Raw genomic sequence first — 22198 nt, 5'->3', positions numbered from 1 at the left:
TTGTATTCAGTATAACTTACCTGAGGTGACATCAAGGCTTAGCAGCCTCTTGTATTCAGTATAACGTACCTGAGGTGATGTCAGCCTTTTGTTATCAGTATAACTTACCTTAGGTGATGTCAAGGCTTAGCAGCTTCTTGTATTAAGTATAACTTACCTGAGGTGATGTCAGCCTCTTGTATTCAGTATAACTTGCCTGAAGTGATGTCAAGGCTTAGCAACCTCTTGTATTCAGTATAACTTACCTGGGGTGATGTTGAGGCTGCTAGGCCTCTAGAAGAAATCATGATGAATCTAATGTCCTTTTATAAAAATCTCATTCAAATACCTTACTAGTTTAAGATAGGTTTAAGTGCAAAAGCAGGATAAGTAGTATAAAAAACACAATCTGTTTATTTGTCTGCAGGCAGCTGAAATGGCTTCAGCAGGGTGGAATGCAAAGTAACACAGGACTGAAGCGCTGGCCTTCAGGAGCAGACCTGGTCAAGGCATCCATACGTAAAACTTTCGTCATTGCAGATCCAGGTGAGTCCTGATGTACCAATTACATAAGCATCTGATCAAAAGAAGAATATCACATAATCCTATTGTAGCCAGGTCCAAGTTCAAAGGCTGGTTAGAGATAACTAGTAGTTAATGAAAATTTTCAGACATGAATCAAACAAAGTTGGAACCATTCTTTTTCATTTTACAGCTCTAGGTTTATGGAGACAGATCAGATTGATATGTTTTTAGTGTGAATTTCGCATTTAACACTTTTTTTGGTTCTGTGGTAGCAATTTAAATTTTTTTCACTATTCACTGGTTAACTCTATCTAACCTTTGGTCAGCCAGGGCGTGGTTACACCTCTGTTGTGATACCAAACTCCATCTTTTGTTAGTTTAAGTACCCCGATTGGCTTTGTGAAATCTCTGATAACCATTCTTGCTGTGGCACCTTTATAGAAAGGAAGACACACTACAAAGTGAATCAGTTGATTTGGATCAATTCAGAGAGAGTATCACACATATCATAATATCATGAATGAGACCCAGAACATATTTCATTGTCATTCTTTATAAATAGATCCTAGATATCATTTGTACCTCTGTATCTTATACAATCTGTAGCTGTGTTCTGTTCAATTGATATCTAATCACTTCTGGGAATTGAAAAACAGCTTTGAGGAATTCTAATTAAATATTAAAGCTGCTGTGTTAAATTACATAGCTTGATGGTTTTATTGGTGCAGAATTAGACAATTTCTGTTAGAGATTTCAGAGCTGTGAATTAGACAATTTCTGTTAGAGATTTCAGAGCTGTGAATTAGACAATTTCTGTTAGAGATTTCTGAGCTCTGAATTAGACAATTTCTGTTAGAGATTTCAGAGCTCTGAATTGGACAATTTCTGTTAGAGATTTCAGAGTTCAGAATTAGACAATTTCTGTTAGAGATTTCAGAGCTCTGAATTGGACAATTTCTGTTAGAGATTTCAGAGCTCTGAATTAGACAATTTCTGTTAGAGATTTCAGAGTTCAGAATTGGACAATTTCTGTTAGAGATTTCAGAGCTCTGAATTAGACAATTTCTGTTAGAGATTTCAGAGCTCTGAATTAGACAATTTCTGTTAGAGATTTCAGAGCTCTGAATTGGACAATTTCTGTTAGAGATTTCAGAGTTCTGAATTAGACAATTTCTGTTAGAGATTTCAGAGCTCTGAATTGGACAATTTCTGTTAGAGATTTCAGAGTTCTGAATTAGACAATTTCTGTTAGAGATTTCAGAGTTCTGAATTAGACAATTTCTGTTAGAGATTTCAGAGTTCTGAATTGGACAATTTCTGTTAGAGATTTCAGAGCTCTGAATTGGACAATTTCTGTTAGAGATTTCAGAGCTCTGAATTAGACAATTTCTGTTAGAGATTTCAGAGCTCTGAATCTATTCTGTACAATGTTTTATCAAAGGATTTATCAGAGTATTGAAGTTTCTGAACATGTTGTTGGGTGTGAAATATATAACATTTTTCATCGATAAATCATCTATATTTGAAAGCATTGCTCTCATTCAACATCATACACATGTATTATTCACACTTTCGGCATCTGAAACATTAACTTTGTAGTCCACTGTACCATACTGGCTGTCTGTGTTGATAAATTTCATATCATACCAACTAAATTAATTTGTAAATGAGTTGGTTGGTAATTAATATGTAAATGATTTGGTTGGTAGATATACCAGTATGGACTGGTTTTTTATGATGTAAATTGAGGTACTGGAAACCAGTTCTTTAATAAGTTCCCTTGTACAGACAATTCATATAGAATATTTAATCATATCTGTATTATACACTGTAATACAAGGGAGATAACTTCACTGATTGTTATAAAGGTTGATTCATGTGTATAACCCTATACTATATCTGTATAACCCTATACTCTATCTGTATAACCCTATACTACATCTGTATAATCCTATATCTGTATAACCCTATACTCTATCTGTATAACCCTATACTACATCTGTATAACCCTATATCTGTATAACCCTATACTCTATCTGTATAACCCTATACTACATCTGTATAACCCTATATCTGTATAACCCTATACTCTATCTGTATAACCCTATACTACATCTGTATAACCCTATATCTGTATAACCCTATACTCTATCTGTATAACCCTATACTCTATATAACCCTCTACTATATCTGTATAACCCTATACTATATCTATATAACCTTATATTGCTATAATGAATGTGACATTTGAAACAGGTAACACCTCTAATATGGTCTGTGGGATATTGATGACATCATTAGAATTTTTTTTAATGACTACCAATTTTTTTAATTGCGCTGAGATTTAATGAATGTTAGCTAACAATGAAAGCAGGCTTGACAACAGAAATCAATACATTGGGCAGCTGTACTGGTATTTAGTGACAACTGTAGGTATAATGTTGGATTACCATTTTCATCACCAAATCATGCACAGGGGAATTATCTCTTATCTACAGTATCAGAATATGTAATAAATATGTCGACAGTGATAATTAGTTGGTAGGACTGTAAATAGGTCCCTGGATAGGGCGTGATGAGGTCACAAGCATTAGCAATGATTAAATGAGATTAATGTTACTTTGGCTGATTATACCAGGCTGTGCACCCATTTCCTTAGAAAACTCCCATGGACTGACACCCAAGTTCGGTCATTGCGAATGATTTTATTCCATTTGATGAAGATATTCAAATTTACTTCATTTTATTTTTATTTATCCTCAAGTTTTCCTTTGAAGATATATATCATTTGATATGAAGTTGATAGATTTAAATCTCTTTTTCAAAAGTATTACCAAACACGTGGTGTCAGATGATATACAAGAAATCTCACTTAAACTGATAATTCCACTGTGAGGCCTTTTTGATCTAAGTACCTAGACAGACATTTTGGGAAATAGCTTAGTCTTCTTTTACATGTTAGGTATTAGTTCAATAAGATAACATCAGGGATAATCAGTAACCCCAAAAGGTCATGATCGGCTGATTTTGAATATTCCAGAGTATGGAAACCCTGATTCTGAAATTGTGCATAGAACAGCACTTAATTCTTGTGTTTTTGTTTGTTTAAATCTGTATATGTTAGAATAGGGATAATTCCACGAAGTGTTTTGAAAATTTTGTTGATATATCATCATGATACTGATGCAAATAGAGCCTTTTTACTGTTTCAGCTACGTTACCAGTAAAACTCAATTTGTGGTAGTATAATCATGATACACGGTCATAAATTTCAAAATGCAGTAGCTGGGTTATCACCTAGATATATTAGCAGTGAATGGACTAAGGAAGCCATCCAGCAGGTAGTATTTTATCACTAAATCAAATGTATTTCCTACGTTTGAAATTTTTATTTTTGATCATGTTCTGTTAAAGGTAAAGCAAGGGCAATTTTATTTTACAAATACCTAGTTAAGGCAAACAAATTCTGTCTGATCAAATGCCTGTTATAATAGCAACAAATCCAAATATGATTTACAAATTACATATCTGAAAAGTAAGGAATGGAACTCTTTAGCTGAAAAATTGATTAGAAGATAAAAATTAAAAAAAAAAATGAGAATAAAAATCAAAGAGAGTTTTGAGATGCTGAACTGTTATGATTTGAATGTAAATTTTGAACACAAGAGACCAACATCACTGCTACACTGGTATTCAGGTGGTAAAACCAATTAAAAGAAAAGTGATTTGATACCAGAAAAACCCATTATATTTGCTGGAAACTGTTACATGCGCAAAGAAGACTGTGGAGACTATGAATATTTTATTTCAAAACTATCAATTTCCTATGCACACAATGACCTAGCCAGTTCTAAAGAGATTATGGATACTGTTTGATTTGTGATGGTCCCTAGTTAGATATTGACCAGGGTAGACTACTGTGGTGTCTATACTACAGTGTTGTCAGTACTGTTGCAGGCCTCCATTGTCCAGACAACCACTAAACACACAATTTCCTTTTAGCACTGCTCATTTCCAACTTGTTCAAGACTAGTGTTAACACTGACAATACCCAAGCTCATCATGTTCGAAAAGAGAATCGCAGTCAATGCTGCAAACAAGTGCTATTAGTGTCATCCACTAGGGATAAGATTCTGTGATATTGATTTCAAACAGCATAGATCACTTCCAGGGGAAACAACCAATCAGAAAACGGCTCTCATCTAGCTTTTGGTAATGAATACATACTACAAAAGGAGTTTGCATGGTGGAGTACAAATGTCTCCAACACTCAGGTGATGTGGAGTGATGAAATTAGTCATATTTAATTAATAACAGTTGTTCTGTTCTGGAAAGTATAGAAGTCTTCTTTCACTCAATTAGTATATCACTAAATTATGGCTGTGTTGACAACCTTTCCAATGGATATTGTCATGGGACACTGCCTCTCGTCAACCACAAATGGATTACTATCAGATACGAAGATAAACAGAATTTGAAGTGTCTATACTGCTTCCTTATCACCCTGTTCTGTTAACACATCTAACACAATGCTGGAGCGATTTCGAATGCTAATTTTGGAAGCCACCGCAGCCCCTCAAGGTTTGTAAAAAGCACCTGTTTTTATCTACATAGACCTGACAGTTGTCCTTTGATGTCACTGACAGTGTCCAGGTGTCAAATATTACCATGATGACACTGACAGTGTCCAGGTGTCAAATATTATCATGATGACACTGACAGTGTCCAGGTGTCAAATATTACCATGATGACACTGACAGTGTCCAGGTGTCAAATATTATCATGATGACACTGACAGTGTCCAGGTGTCAAATATTACCATGATGACACTGACAGTGTCCAGGTGTCAAATATTATCATGATGACACTTACAGTGTCCAGGTGTCAAATATTACCATGATGACACTGACAGTGTCCAGGTGTCAAATATTACCATGATGACACTGACAGTGTCCAGGTGTCAAATATTACCATGATGACACTGACAGTGTCCAGGTGTCAAATATTACCATGACAACACTGACAGTGTCCAGGTGTCAAATATTACCATTATGACACTGACAATGTCTAGGTGTCAAATATTACCATGATGACACTGACAGTGTCCAGGTGTCAAATATTACCATGACGACACTGACAGTGTCCAGGTGTCAAATATTACCATTATGACACTGACAATGTCTACCATGATGACACTGACAGTGTCCAGGTGTCAAATATTACCATGACAACACTGACAGTGTCCAGGTGTCAAATATTACCATTATGACACTGACAGTGTCCAGGTGTCAATTATAAACCATATAAACGGAAAGACACTTGTTCTAACATTGATATCCTGCATGGTGTCTCACACAGGATGTGTGTCTTAATGATAAAGAGGTGAGAGAGTTATCCCACAAAAGTGTTCCACATAGGGCACCTTTATATATGTAAGATACACATATCTCATATAGGCTATCATGTCACCAATGTTACCTGTAGATAATGAAGCCACCTCCATTACCTGTACTTAATGAAGCCACCTCCATTACCTGTATTTAATGAAGCCACCTCCATTACCTGTACTTAATGAAGCCACTTCCATTATCTGTACTTAATGAAGCCACTTCCATTACCTGTACTTAATGAAGCCACCTCCATTACCTGTACTTAATGAAGCCACTCCCATTACCTGTACTTAATGAAGCCACTTCCATTACCTGTACTTAATGAAGCCACCTCCATTACCTGTACTTAATGAAGCCATTTCCATTACCTGTACTTAATGAAGCCATTTTCATTACCTGTACTTAATGAAGCCATTTCCATTACCTGTATTAAATGAAGCCACCTACATGATAAAGTCTGTCCCGCAGAATCCTGGCTGTAGTGTGGTACAATTTGTCCCTTAGAACACTTCCTGTATTGAGGTACAATTTGTCCCCTGGAACACTGGCTGTATGTGGTACAATTTGTCCCCTAGAACACTGTAGTGTTGTGCAATTTGTCCCCTAGAACACTGGCTGTAGTATTGTACAATTTGCCTCTAGAACACTGGCTGTATATTGAACAGTTGTCCCTAGAACACTGGCTGTATATTGAACAATTTGTCCCCTAGAACACTGGCTGTAGTGAGGTACAATTTGTCCCCTAGAACACTGGATGTATGAGGTACAATTTGTCCCCTAGAACACTGGCTGTAGTGAGGTACAATTTGTCCCCTAGAACACTGGCTGTAGTGAGGTACAATTTGTCCCCTAGAATACTGGCTGTATGTGGTACAATTTGTCCCCTAGAACACTGGCTGTAGTGAGGTACAATTTGTCCCCTAGAACACTGGCTGTAGTGAGGTACAATTTGTCCCCTAGAACACTGGCTGTATGTGGTACAATTTGTCCCCTAGAACACTGGCTGTAGTGAGGTACAATTTGTCCCCTAGAACACTGGCTGTAGTGAGGTACAATTTGTCCCCTAGAACACTGGCTGTATGTGGTACAATTTGTCCCCTAGAACACTGGCTGTATGTGGTACAATTTGTCTCCTAGAACACTGGCTGTAGTGAGGTACAATTTGTCCCCTAGAACACTGGCTGTATGTGGTACAATTTGTTACCTAGAACACTGGCTGTAGTGAGGTACAATTTGTCCCCTAGAACACTGGCTGTAGTGAGGTACAATTTGTCTCCTAGAACACTGGCTGTATGTGGAACAATTTGTCCCCTAGAACACTGGCTGTAGTGAGGTACAATTTGTCCCCTAGAACACTGGCTGTATGTGGTACAATTTGTCCCCTAGAACACTGGCTGTATGTGGTACAATTTGTCCCCTAGAACACTGGCTGTAGTGAGGTACAATTTGTCCCCTAGAACACTGGCTGTATGTGGTACAATTTGTCCCCTAGAACACTGGCTGTAGTGAGGTACAATTTGTCCCCTAGAACACTGGCTGTAGTGAGGTACAATTTGTCCCTTAGAACACTGGCTGTATGTGGTACAATTTGTCCCCTAGAACACTGGCTGTATGTGGTACAATTTGTCCCCCAGAACATGAGCCGTATATTAGACATACAATTTGTGTTGGCTATATTAAGGAGATAATGACTGGATCGAGTAGGATGTGGTATGTAGGCTAATGACCAGTATATTATTTCTCTGAGAAAAGAAAGATCAATTTCATGTTGGGAAAAGAGTGATCAAGTCGACCATTTTTATCATTGAGGTGAGAAAAGAGTGATCAAACCAACTGTTAAATGATTTATGTGAGAAAAAATCTTCTTTCATCAGAACGACAACATGAAAGAAATTAGGAAAACCTTACAAAGAATAGACTGCGTTTGTCTTTGTTTAACCTTATTATAGAGTATGCTACATTCTGTTAATTACCTGGAACCATTTTGCTGTTACATTTCATCTGTCATTGACGTTATTTACGACCCTCTCGGGTTGGAATTATTTACCACTCTCCAGGATGTAATAAAAGTGCAAGGGATTGATTGTGAAAATCATAGTTGTGACTTTCAATCTATATACATCCTTTTTGTTAAGGTTTCGGTAAAGTTGGAAAAATTTGAACCATTTTTCTTTGAATTACTTCAATTTTTATCAATGTTTGAGATGGTGTTGCAGGGCTGTTTAGTTATGTTGTCAGAATAGACCAAACATGATGCTTTACTTTATAAATGATAGGTATAGGCCCAGGGTGATCTCAGAGGTGGAGTACGTTCACTCAGACAGGACAAACAAATGTCATGGGGGTTGTTGACTAAGGTCACGGAGACTTTGTTTATAAATACTCGATAAACCCACAGACGAGTATAGGTTATTTACTGCTCTGTTCATCATCATAATGGAGGACTGCATCCCATTGTGCTCAGTATTTGACATGAATGCTGGTAAATAGACTATAATGAGAAGAGGAACGATAGTTGTAATTTAAAATATTGGCTTTGCATGTGAAAGCAGACATAACGCTATTGATCTTTATTACTGGAAAATCAATATGTATGATATTGTCCAAAACATACATCATAAAGGTTTCATGAGTATGGATTGCTCTGAGCAGCTGAGTGCTAAATCTAGTGCTGCTGTACTGTTTAAAATTTGTTTAATTTGTGTGAATAACATACCCAAGGGGGTTTCTCTAATAGAAGTTGAAATGGTAGTAATGACTCTTTGATGATGGTTCTTTACGGAAAAAAACTGTGGGTTTAAAAGGGAAACAAACATCTTTACATCCCTATTAAAAACTGGTGTGACTGGATTTTGTAACAATCCTGTTAAAAGTTGGTGTGACTGGGTTTGTAACAACCCTGTTAAAGCTAGTTTGACTGGGTTTGTAACAATCCTGTTAAAAGCTGGCGTGACTGGGTTTGTAACAATCCTGTTAAAAGCCAGTGTGACTGGGTTTGTAACAATCCTGTGAAAAGCCGGTGTGACTGGGTTTGTAACAATCCTGTGAAAAGCCGGTGTGACTGGGTTTGTAACAATCCTGTTAAAGCTAGTTTGACTGGGTTTGTAACAATCCTGTTAAAAGCTGGTGTGACTGGGTTTGTAACAATCCTGTTAAAAGCTGGTATGACATAGTTTTTAACAACCCTGTTTAAACTGATGTGACTTAGTTTGTACTGTCCTATTACCATAACTCTGGTGTGACTGAGTTTGTACCCAGTAGAGAGAGTTCTACCCTTTGAGGGGAACTAGGTCACCCCCTCATGTTGCCAGATAACATACATTGGTCGATGAGACAAGGCTTAGTGATGGAAACAGTCATGGAGACAAAAAACCTGTAACAAACCAGCCCATCAACCAACATACATGTTTATTGTGCAGGTAAATATGTACATTCTGTGTTACAGAATAGCTGTAGTACTATATGTCTGTAGAGTACAGTATTAAGTGAGTTTCCATAGAACTGTTGAAGGTTACAGCCAAGCTTGCCTCTGATGTGATAGTTTTTTGTCGCCATCAGGTTCTGGTTTTGTGTCCTAGTCTTCTGATACTTGGGTGTGAAAGCAATGTCTTATCCTGATTTAGCTTCCATGGATTGGCATTTCTCCAGGGGCTGATGTCGGTCAGACCATCTAAGACTACTCCAATTGTTAGTTGATCTTGTCAACTTTTGTATCTGGTGTCTGCAGCCAAACTCTTACTGGGTGGATGATAGTTACATCTCACCATTTGGTTTGAAACTAAGAAAGTACTTCATTAGACAAGAAGCAGTGATTCTGTACCTACAGGAAACATAAAAACAAGGACAAAGGGTCAGGAGGTTCTGTACCTACAGGAAACATAAAAACAAGGACAAAGGGTCAGGAGGTTCTGTACCTACAGGAAACATAAAAACAAGGACAAAGGGTCAGGAGGTTCTGTACCTACAGGAAACATAAAAACAAGGACAAAGGGTCAGGAGGTTCTGTACCTACAGGAAACAATAAAACAAGGACAAAGGGTCAGGAGGTTCTGTACCTACAGGAAACATAAAAACAAGGACAAAGGGTCAGGAGGTAGGCTTATTACAGGATATTAAATTCCGGGAGTCAACACATTTACCTTGAATTACCAAAATTAAGGAATAATCTTCTCATTAGACAACGAAAAGCCAGGTAATAACATCTAATAAAACTGAGTCCAGTATATTACTTGATGCTCCAGGAAAGTAAGACAGCCCCTGATATGAAGTATTGCCTGTTTGTATTATAGGAACGGCCATATTTGTGAAAACTATTCTATTTTTGGAACCTTAGTTGCTGTTGTGTCTGAAATTTATCTTATTTACTGAGTATCTCATGAATTCTGCTCATACACTTATATATATACTGTATATATTTTAAATTTTATCTTAACCAGCCTCTCCTTATATCTGAGATGTGATCACCATATTTATCCATCAATGACCACGTGTCTGCTAATTAGCCTATCCATATCGTTTCCTCTTCAGTAGAACTACAAATGGATGGCATTTCATTGTCCTGCAGTAGGGTCATGACCCCTGACTTTGAGGTAGATAATTTGACCTCTTGAGTTATGATAAGTACAGTAAACACTGCCTTTTTATCTAGACAGACTAGTCCTGTCATCCATTTTATCTATCTTCTCCGACAGTACTCTATGACTTTTCAGTGGTGTTTCACCTGCATGGTTTCTAAACATAAGTTGTGGCATTTTCCAGGGTTTTTTTAAAGTCTTCTTTTTTGTTAGAATTTGTTTGATTCTGTGAATTCAGAAAGTAAATCTTTAAGGAATAAAAACAGTTAATGCTGAATTGCAGACATGCTGATTGATTTTGTAGGACTTCTGTCTGAGGAATAATGACCTAGCTAGGTCGAATGGAACTCTTCAGTAAAAAAAGGTTCAGAAGACAAAATAGAATACATTAGGACTGATGGGAGTGTTGTACGATAATAATGGTCCTTAACAGTATGTCTGGCCTGCTTCTTAGAATGTATAAAAACCTCCATAAAGTTTGATTCAAGACAGATACGTAAGGGAAATTCTAAACCACAGAGTGAATCAGACACATTTAGGTTTTTTCAGGCAAAATTTCAGCCATGTTAAATCAGTTTACAGTCAATGTTTTCAATTTATTCAAAAAATTTTTCATACCTTTCCAAATCTCCTCCAAAAGTACCTGAGTTTGGGTTTCTGTTCACTCCTCTATTGTTTTATTCATTAACCTGATCAATTTACACTTCCTAGTAACTGATGTTTTACACTTTGTTTCTAAAATCAGCAATTCTCATTAGAATTTAAAGAAGTTTGTGTGATTAGTTGGTGTTAAATTAACGGTGGTACAGAAACATCATTCTCCTGATGTCAACACAAGTCTGCTGCTGGTTGATTGTATAAGTACATCAATATTTATTGTATAATAGACTTATAAACAAAAAGTACAGCAGGATTGAACATTTTGTCACACTGATTCACTCTAGTTTTGTATCAATGTTAATATGTCTTAGCTTCACTGATCTTCTTTGTTTTGTTTGAAATATTCATTGTCCTGTTAGAGTGTTCCATGAACGTCGCTTTTAAGTTTATAACAACAGATAAATAGTTAACAAGAGTTCCATCATGTCACGTTATTTGTCCAGATGTATATAGAGATGAAAGACTCGTTTTGCAGTAAGTGTGTCAGATCTTTGATATGTCCTGTGTTAAATTTCTGTTGTGGAACTTTGCTTAGATACAGCTTTAGGTATGAGTATATTAGAGTACAGAAGCCTCCACAGTATACGTTTGTTGACAGTCAGGTGGCAATATCAATACTTGTTTTGGGGGAGTGTCTTTGACTTCTCTCAAATTAACGTGAAGTGTTGGGGAAGTGTCTTTGACTTCTCTCAAATTAACGTGAAGTGTTGGGGAAGTGTCTTTGACTTCTATCAATTTAATGTGAAGTGTTGGGGAAGTGTCTTTGACTTCTATCAATTTAATGTGAAGTGTTGGGGAAGTGTCTTTGACTTCTATCAATTTAATGTGAAGTGTTGGGGAAGTGTCTTTGACTTCTATCAATTTAATGTGAAGTGTTGGGGGAGTGTCTTTGACTTCTATCAATTTAATGTGAAGTGTTGGGGAAGTGTCTTTGACTTCTATCAATTTAATGTGAAGTGTTGGGGAAGTGTCTTTGACTTCTAGCAATTTAATGTGAAGTGTTGGGGAAGTGTCTTTGACTTCTAGCAATTTAATGTGAAGTGTTGGGGAAGTGTCTTTGACTTCTAGCAATTTAATGTGAAGTGTTGGGGAGTGTCTTTGACTTCTCAATTTATCAAATTTAATGTGAAGTGTTGGGGAGTGTCTTTGACTTCTATCAATTTAATGTGAAGTGTTGGGGCAGTGTCTTTGACTTCTATCAATTTAATGTGAAGTGTTGGGGTGTCTTTGAGTGTCTGTTGACTTCTATCAATTTAATGTGAAGTGTTGGGGGAGTGTCTTTGACTTCTATCAATTTAATGTGAAGTGTTGGGGGAGTGTCTTTGACTTCTATCAATTTAATGTGAAGTGTTGGGGAAGTGTCTTTGACTTCTATCAATTTAATGTGAAGTGTTGGGGAAGTGTCTTTGACTTCTATCAATTTAATGTGAAGTGTTGGGGGAGTGTCTTTGACTTCTATCAATTTAATGTGAAGTGTTGGGGAAGTGTCTTTGACTTCTATCAATTTAATGTGAAGTGTTGGGGGAGTGTCTTTGACTTCTATCAATTTAATGTGAAGTGTTGGGGAAGTGTCTTTGACTTCTATCAATTTAATGTGAAGTGTTGGGGGAGTGTCTTTGACTTCTATCAAGTTTAATGTGAAGTGTTGTTGGGGAGTGTCTTTGACTTCTATCAATTTAATGTGAAGTGTTGGGGAAGTGTCTTTGACTTCTATCAAATTAATCAATTTTAATGTGAAGTGTTGGGGGAGTGTCTTCTTTGACTTCTATCAATTTAATGTGAAGTGTTGGGGAGTGTCTTTGACTTCTATCAATTTAATGTGAAGTGTTGGGGGAGTGTCTTTGACTTCTATCAATTAAATGTGAAGTGTTGGTGTAGTGTCTTTGACTTCTATCAATTAAATGTGAAGTGTTGGGTGAAGTGTTGGGGAAGTGTCTTTGACTTCTATCAATTTAATGTGAAGTGTTGGGGGAGTGTCTTTGACTTCTATCAATTTAATGTGAAGTGTTGGGGGAGTGTCTTTGACTTCTATCAATTTAATGTGAAGTGTTGGGGGAGTGTCTTTGACTTCTATCAATTTAATGTGAAGTGTTGGGGGAGTGTCTTTGAAGTGTTGGGGAAGTGTCTATCAATTTAATGTGAAGTGTTGGGGAGTGTCTTTGACTTCTATCAATTTAATGTGAAGTGTTGGGGAAGTGTCTTTGACTTCTATCAATTTAATGTGAAGTGTTGGGGGAGTGTCTTTGACTTCTATCAATTTAATGTGAAGTGTTGGGGAAGTGTCTTTGACTTCTATCAATTTAATGTGAAGTGTTGGGGAAGTGTCTTTGACTTCTAATTTAATGTGAAGTGTTGGGGAAGTGTCTTTGACTTAATCAAATTGAAGTGTTGGGGAAGTGTCATGAAGTGTTGGGGAAGTGTCTTTGACTTCTATCAATTTAATGTGAAGTGTTGGGGAAGTGTCTTTGACTTCTATCAATTTAATGTGAAGTGTTGGGGAAGTGTCTTTGACTTCTATCAATTTAATGTGAAGTGTTGGGGGAGTGTCTTTGACTTCTATCAATTTAATGTGAAGTGTTGGGGGAGTGTCTTTGACTTCTATCAATTTAATGTGAAGTGTTGGGGAAGTGTCTTTGACTTCTATCAATTTAATGTGAAGTGTTGGGGAGTGTCTTTGACTTCTATCAATTTAATGTGAAGTGTTGGGGGAGTGTCTTTGACTTCTATCAATTTAATGTGAAGTGTTGGGGGAGTGTCTTTGACTTCTATCAATTTAATGTGAAGTGTTGGGGGAGTGTCTTTGACTTCTATCAATTTAATGTGAAGTGTTGGGGGAGTGTTCTTGACATACATCAAATTAACGTGAAGTGTCTTTGACTTCTATCAAATTAACGTGAAGTGTTGGGGAAGTGTCTTTGACTTCTACCAAATTAACGTGAAGTGTTGGGGGAGTGTCTTTGACTTCTACCAAATTAACGTGGAGTGTTGGGGGAGTGTCTTTGACTTCTATCAATTTAATGTGAAGTGTTGGGGGAGTGTCTTTGACTTCTATCAATTTAATGTGAAGTGTTGGGGGAGTGTCTTTGACTTCTATCAATTTAATGTGAAGTGTTGGGGAAGTGTCCTTGACATACATCAAATTAACATGGAGTGTTGGGGGAGTGTCTTTGACTTCTATCAATTTAATGTGAAGTGTTGGGGAAGTGTCTTTGACTTCTATCAATTTAATGTGAAGTGTTGGGGGAGTGTCTTTGACTTCTATCAATTTAATGTGAAGTGTTGGGGAAGTGTCTTTGACTTCTCTCAAATTAACGTGAAGTGTTGGGGGAGTGTCTTTGACTTCTATCAATTTAACGTGAAGTGTTGGGGGAGTGTCCTTGACATACATCAAATTAACGTGAAGTGTTGGGGAAGTGTCTTTGACTTCTATCAATTTAATGTGAAGTGTTGGGGGAGTGTCTTTGACTTCTATCAATTTAATGTGAAGTGTTGGGGGAGTGTCTTTGACTTCTATCAATTTAATGTGAAGTGTTGGGGAAGTGTCTTTGACTTCTATCAATTTAATGTGAAGTGTTGGGGAAGTGTCTTTGACTTCTATCAATTTAATGTGAAGTGTTGGGGAAGTGTCTTTGACTTCTACATCAATTTAATGTGAAGTGTTGGGGAAGTGTCTTTGACTTCTATCAATTTAATGTGAAGTGTTGGGGAAGTGTCTTTGACTTCTATCAATTTAATGTGAAGTGTTGGGGAAGTGTCTTTGACTTCTATCAATTTAATGTGAAGTGTTGGGGGAGTGTCACTTACTATCAATTTAATGTGAAGTGTTGGGGAAGTGTCTTTGACTTCTATCAATTTAATGTGAAGTGTTGGGGAAGTGTCTTTGACTTCTATCAATTTAATGTGAAGTGTTGGGGAAGTGTCTTTGACTTCTATCAATTTAATGTGAAGTGTTGGGGAAGTGTCTTTGACTTCTATCAATTTAATGTGAAGTGTTGGGGAAGTGTCTTTGACTTCTATCAATTTAATGTGAAGTGTTGGGGAAGTGTCTTTGACTTACATCAAATTAACGTGAAGTGTTGGGGAAGTGTCTTTGACAGACATCAAATTAACGTGAAGTGTTGGGGAAGTGTCTTTGACTTCTATCAATTTAATGTGAAGTGTTGGGGAAGTGTCTTTGACTTCTATCAATTTAATGTGAAGTGTTGGGGAAGTGTCTTTGACTTCTATCAATTTAATGTGAAGTGTTGGGGAAGTGTCTTTGACTTCTCTCAAATTAACGTGAAGTGTTGGGGAAGTGTCTTTGACTTCTAGCAATTTAATGTGAAGTGTTGGGGAAGTGTCTTTGACTTCTATCAAATTAACGTGAAGTGTTGGGGAAGTGTCTTTGACTTCTCTCAAATTAACGTGAAGTGTTGGGGGAGTGTCTTTGACTTCTCTCAAATTAACGTGAAGTGTTGGGGGAGTGTCTTTGACTTCTCTCAAATTAACGTGAAGTGTTGGGGGAGTGTCTTTGACTTCTATCAATTTAATGTGAAGTGTTGGGGGAGTGTCTTTGACTTCTATCAATTTAATGTGAAGTGTTGGGGGAGTGTCTTTGACTTCTCTCAAATTAACGTGAAGTGTTGGGGGAGTGTCCTTGACAGACATCAAATTAACCTGAAGTGTTGAGGAAGTGTCTTTGACTTCTATCAATTACAATGAGAAGTGTTAGGGGAGTGTCCTTGACAGACATGAAATTAACGTGAAGTGTTGGGGAAGTGTCCTTGACAGACATCAAATTAACGTGAAATGTTAGGGGAGTGTCCTTGACAGACATCAAATTAACGTGAAGTGTTTGGCTTGACATTCATCCATTTAACCCTCTTTTTATTTGTGTAATTGCTGTAACCAGTTTTTCCTCAATTTTCTAATGATCTGGCTTCCCCTTCTTCCTGCACTAATGCTTTCTGTAAGGTATGAAACATCTGGCATGGTTTACTCTTTTATGATACAATGACATTGAAGGTAGAACCACACCAGAGTTTGTCTGATATATCTCATATAGACCAGCATTACTGAGAAATATCAGAAAACAATGGTTGGGAAAACTACATAATTATTAACAAATTCTGGCAATAATGCTACATTTTACAGCCATTAGATTGAAATAAGATTGTGATAATATTGAATTGTATTATTTCGAAGTAGACTTGATCATAACATACTTCTGTTCACTAATATTACCCAAGTTTAGAATCTATAACTAAACATGTTTCTGTAGGTTTTGTATAGGAGTAGTTTCCAGCTCTTTTTCCAGACAATATTTATCTTGCTTTGAAGCAGAAGTAAATCTGCTATATTTCTTCAGCAATGAGCCAAGGGTCCAGCTGTACCACAATACTTCTGACTCCGAGTCTTAGGATAGCTTATTATAGGATAAGGAAAATACCGATATTGATAACTGATCTAGGCTGCAATAGATTTGGTTTATGATAGACATGGACATATTAGAGGATAAATCATGTTGTACAATCCTTCCATATACAAGAGTTTTCATTATTCTCTAGAAAGAATCTAGAAGGAGAGCTTTGTTATGTTGTCATTTCCATCAGTGTTCAGATATGATGTGTAGTTTGTAGAAATCAAATTTGTTGTAGCTGGAGATCGTAGTGTGTAGAACACAAATAAGGACAAAATAGAAATTTGTATGGCTTTGGACCATTGTTGTTTGGTGAGAAAATATTATTACATGTTAATGGATTTTTATAAATGGCAGATTTTTTTTTCTTTGAATTAATATTTTGTCTTATATCATTTTTTAAATGTTAGTAAATAAAAAAAATCATAGTATCAAGTTAGCTAAAATAGCTGAAGTGCTTTGTTCAGAAAGTAAGTATAAAAGGAGATTTTGAATATTTATCAGGATCAGTTACAAAAACTTTAAAGGTTTTGGCAATATCTCACTAGTTGGTTATGAGAAATAATTATTGTTGAATGAGAAGTTTATAAGTCTATTAGATAGTTGTATATATTCCTTCATACAAAGTTATGATGAACCACTCCAGTTATCTCCCCTTCATAGCAATATCCTGGAACTGTGTAATCATTTACTATGTTTCAACAGCTAAATGTCAGATGTCAACATGCTCCTTCTGTGGGTATGGTTATCAAGCACTGTAGGAAAAACAGTGTGTGATGGGCGCTGTGTTGAGATAGCTGCAATGAAGCCATTTGTCAAGAACATGGAACAGTGAGTTATCAATTATTAACACAGGGTTTATCTGAAATGGTGGATTACCGCCCATAAACATGTTCTGACCGTAAGACTAATACCTCACGAGGTCGGTCATCAGGTCATTCTGTATCTGCAACTTGTTTACAAACTCAGGTCATTGATAACACTCTAATTCTTAGAGGCAATGGAACTTTTGATTAACCATGCATAAAGCAGGACACGCTGGTAAATTCTATTAAAGTCATTGAAATGAATTGTATTTAAATTACAAAGATGGATTTGCTGTCGTCACTTATATCATATCAAGATTGATATATTTACTGATTTGTTCACAGCATTTTTAGCCTACCATCATCAGATAACTTAAATCCTTAAGTGGAGTGGTTCATCATAACTTTGTGTGAAGGAATATAAATATGATATAAAGTCTTAAATTTCATACATAGGTTCCACTTAATCCCTTGTTGTGCCCATGTAATTTTTGGACTGATCAGAAAAACAAAATGGCCGAAAAGGCGGACATCTTGGATTTTTACTTGAAAGGATTGTTGTTACTATCACAGCATAGATCTTTCTCAAATTTCATGTGTATGCTTTCCTTGATCCCTAGTTGTGCCTGTTTGATTTTGGTACTGATCAGAATAAAAAAAATGACCCACAAGCAGCCATCTTGGATTTTGACTTTGAAAACTTATTATCGTTATTTCTTGAGAACTACTTGATAGATCTTTCTCAAATTTCTTGTATAAGTTCCTTTATGTCCATAGTTGTGCCTGTAAGAGTTTGGGACTGATCGGAAAAACAAAATGGCCAAAGGCAGCCATCTTGTTTTTTGCCTAGTAAAGATTGTTATTTCTATTTCTTAAGAAGTACTGAATGGATATCTCTCAAATTTCAAATGTATGTTCCCTTTGATCTCTCCTTGTTCTCGTTCGATTTTGGGACCGATCAGAAAAAAGCAAAATGGTTTCCAGGTGGCCAGTTTGGATTTGGCAGGTAAAGATTATCATCACTATTTCTGCAAAGGAATGTTCAAATGATCCAACATTCAAAGAGCATATGAAGATCAAACAATGGTAGGCACCAAGATCCCTCTGGGATCTCATGTTTGTGACCAAGATTGTTTTGTCTTTTAACTGAAACTGGAAATTCCAAAAGTCTTGATTAAGAGCACAGAGATAGCTTGATATGTAACTATAGGTGAACACTCTCCAGAATTGTATAGAAGACAAATTGAGAAATTGATTTTACTACTTTGATCTAGACTGAAATGTTTAAAGTTTGATTTATATAAAAATTTATAAAAGTGTAAGTTTTCACTTTATCCAATACCTGTTTCAGCAGTATTTAAAATAAAGAAATCAGAACGAAATTAATGCCTTTTTTCCCCCTTACTGTTTTTGTATGTTTGAAAGCTTGTTAGATGCAAAGTGATGATAAGCTGGAAACAGATTATATGTGATCTTGTTGGCAGTCTAGTGTTCCTCAGGGTCTACAACGAAAAATCAACCTGGGCATGACATTGAATAATAAAAATTTTATTTTGAGTACCAAATATATTGATGTTCTGTGGCAGCACAGCAATAATGAAATAAAAAAAATTGTATAAATCTAATTGAAAATTCTGTTTAATTAAAACTGGATGAATGTCATTTCATGTGTTAAAGTGTGTTTGAGGTTGTTCAGGTGCATTTTTGTGGTTCTATGGATTTTTCTGTGTGTTAGCATATAATGGCTTTTACTGGAGGCAACAGTTTGTCTGAAAGGATAGAGAAATCAAGTAATTTTTTCATCTTATCGTACACCAGGCTGTTCATAACAATATGTACATAACCTTTAAATGAGATAGAAAAGAACAAATGCAACAGTGTCAAGACACAATGATAATTTGATCTTTAAAACAATGCAACATTTCAATATGGAACAAAAGAAATACTGTGGAGAGTTGTGTGTTCTAAGATAACAGACAATTCCCGTTGACTGTGTCAGTACACAGACAATATATGCTACAGTATAACCAAACAGACAAGATATCCTACAGTATCAACACACAGAGACAAAATATACCACAGGATCAACACACAGAGACAAAATATACCACAGTATCAACACACAGAGACAAAATATACCACAGTATCAACACACAGAGACCAGATATACCATAGTATCAACACACAGAGACCAGATATACCACAGTATCAACACACAGAGACAAAATATACCACAGTATCAACACACAGAGACAAAATATACCACAGTATCAACACACAGAGACAAAATATACCACAGTATCAACATACAGAGACAAAATATACCACAATATCAACATACAGAGACAAAATATACCACAGTATCAACACAGAGACCAGATATACCACAGTATCAACACACAGAGACAAAATATTCCACAGTATCAACACACAGAGACACAATATACCACAGTATCAACACACAGAGACACAATATACCACAGTATCAACACACAGAGACACAATATACCACAGTATCAACACACAGAGACACAATATACCACAGTATCAACACACAGAGACAAAATATACCACAGTATCAACACACAGAGACACAATATACCACAGTATCAACACACAGAGACAAAATATACCACAGTATCAACACACAGAGACAAAATATACCACAGAGACACAGAGATATACCACAGTATCAACACACAGAGACAAAATATACCACAGTATCAACACACAGAGACAAAATATACCACAGTATCAACACACAGAGACAAAATATACCACAGTATCAACACACAGAGACAAAATATACCACAGTATCAACACACAGAGACAAAATATACCACAGTATCAACACACAGAGACAAAATATACCACAGTATCAACACACAGAGACAAAATATACCACAGTATCAACACACAGAGACACAATATACCACAGTATCAACACACAGAGACAAAATATACCACAGTATCAACACACAGAGACAAAATATACCACAGTATCAACACACAGAGACAAAATATACCACAGTATCAACACACAGAGACAAAATATACCACAGTATCAACACACAGAGACAAAATATACCACAGTATCAACACACAGAGACAAAATATACCACAGTATCAACACACAGAGACAAAATATACCACAGTATCAACACACAGAGACAAAATATACCACAGTATCAACACACAGAGACAAAATATACCACAGTATCAACACACGGAGACAAAATATACCACAGTATCAACACATGAATTTTTTAGGTCATCTGACCCTTGCAATCGTCTTTTGTCCGGCGGCGTCCGGCGTATACATTTTCAAGTTCTACATGTCTCATGGAGCTGAAACTTACCTGAAATGATCGTGACATGATCCTGACCAAAGTTTGTTAATTTCGGGTTGGTCCGAAATCCAACATGGCTGCCATGGCCGCCATCTTGAAAACACATTTTCGACTTCTTCTCAAGTTCAAAATTTGAAATCTTGAATTTTATGTCAGATGACCGTTAAGGACCATGGGCCTCTTGTTTTTTTTTACATATCTTTGGAAGAGGTTCAATAAATTAGGCAGATTGATAAAGTTTTATTACACAGGATAACATAGAGTTGTTACATTTATGTAGCTGTTATCACCCAGATAGAGGTATAATTCTCTTCTGGTGGTACACAGAGATACAGTAACACTTTCTGTAGGATATGTGCTCATCAACTGTCTATATAAGGACTTTTCTAGAAATAAAATATGACTTAAATCCATCAGGAATTCATAACAGATGACATTTATAACAGTTTTGACATCTATCCATAAATATTCTTCTCTGAAGCTGGTGCCATTTCTGGAAGCACTCTGAGAATTATGTTAAGACCTTGTGACAGTAAGAAGGTTGTAAACCAGTATTTAATTGATATGTCCATTGGTTTCCATGGGGAAATTCCCTGTTGTCATGGAGACACGAAGTGGGCAATATGAAATTTGTTTTCATGACAATTTGAATTTGAATACAGTATACATATAAAAGCTGTTGTGAAGAAGTCTGCCTTCTTATTTAATTTCCCAACATAACTCATTAACTCAATTTATGAGATGTTTGCATATTTATGTTTGTGTATGCCTCTGCTGTGAAATGTTCAGTGTCACTCCTAGCGTTCATTCCTGTATACCATCATCTTGTCATAATTTGGCTTCTGCTAACTTACTCTTTGATGGATGAAAATATTGAACTGAAAATTGGTGTCAGAATTGTCTGATGAGGAGATTCAGGTCAGTTTGACATTTAGTCCCTGTCATTGTATTGTTCCATTCGTTTTGATCCTTAAGGTTAGAATTTTTCAAGAAAATCTCTGTTGATGCTAAATTTCTCAAAGCTGCATGGCTATATTGAACTCAAAATTCAGTATGAGTATAGTTATGTTCTTGCTTCCATGCATATAGTCAAGTGATTTTATGTGTATGCAATCAGGAATGAATTAGATATGCAGCTTTCTACTCATGAGATAGGGGTGCCCCAAGAATTAGTGAGAAATTAAATAATTTGGCAAAATATTTTGTCAATTTGCATTGATGTGCATGCAGCAGCATATTTGCATTAAGTCTGTCTCACCTGTAGTTAATTAAATGTGGTCATTCACTTGGACATTCCTTGTTAATATCCAATAATGATTTTAACTATATAAGTTTCACCAAAAAACTTTGCTAATATCCAATAATGATATTAACTGTATAAGTTTCACCAAAAACCTTTGCTAATATCCAATAATGATTTTAACAGTATAAGTTTCACCAAAATCCTTGCTCATATCCAATAATGATTTTAACTATATAAGTTTCACCAAAAAACCTTGCTAATATCCAATAATGA

The 22198-nt window shown here is 36.2% G+C and overlaps 1 protein-coding gene across 1 annotated transcript in view; it reads left to right on the top strand.

Annotated features, from left to right (window-relative positions):
* Positions 1-22198, top strand: part of LOC132565180 (synaptotagmin-like protein 4) — an 89546-nt gene that overhangs the window by 7006 nt on the left and 60342 nt on the right. Inside the window, exon 3 of the mRNA XM_060229809.1 lies at positions 407-525. Coding sequence (XP_060085792.1) covers positions 407-525 — 119 coding nt within the window. The remainder of the gene's footprint in view (positions 1-406; positions 526-22198) is intronic.

This window comes from Ylistrum balloti, unplaced genomic scaffold (genome assembly GCF_031769215.1).
Source record: "Ylistrum balloti isolate Yb309-2 unplaced genomic scaffold, AGI_CSIRO_Ybal_v1 Utg369700, whole genome shotgun sequence".
In the NCBI taxonomy this organism is placed as follows: Eukaryota; Metazoa; Mollusca; class Bivalvia; order Pectinida; family Pectinidae; genus Ylistrum; species Ylistrum balloti.
Note: the sequence above shows the minus strand (reverse complement) of the source record. Positions and strands in the feature narration are given on the sequence as shown.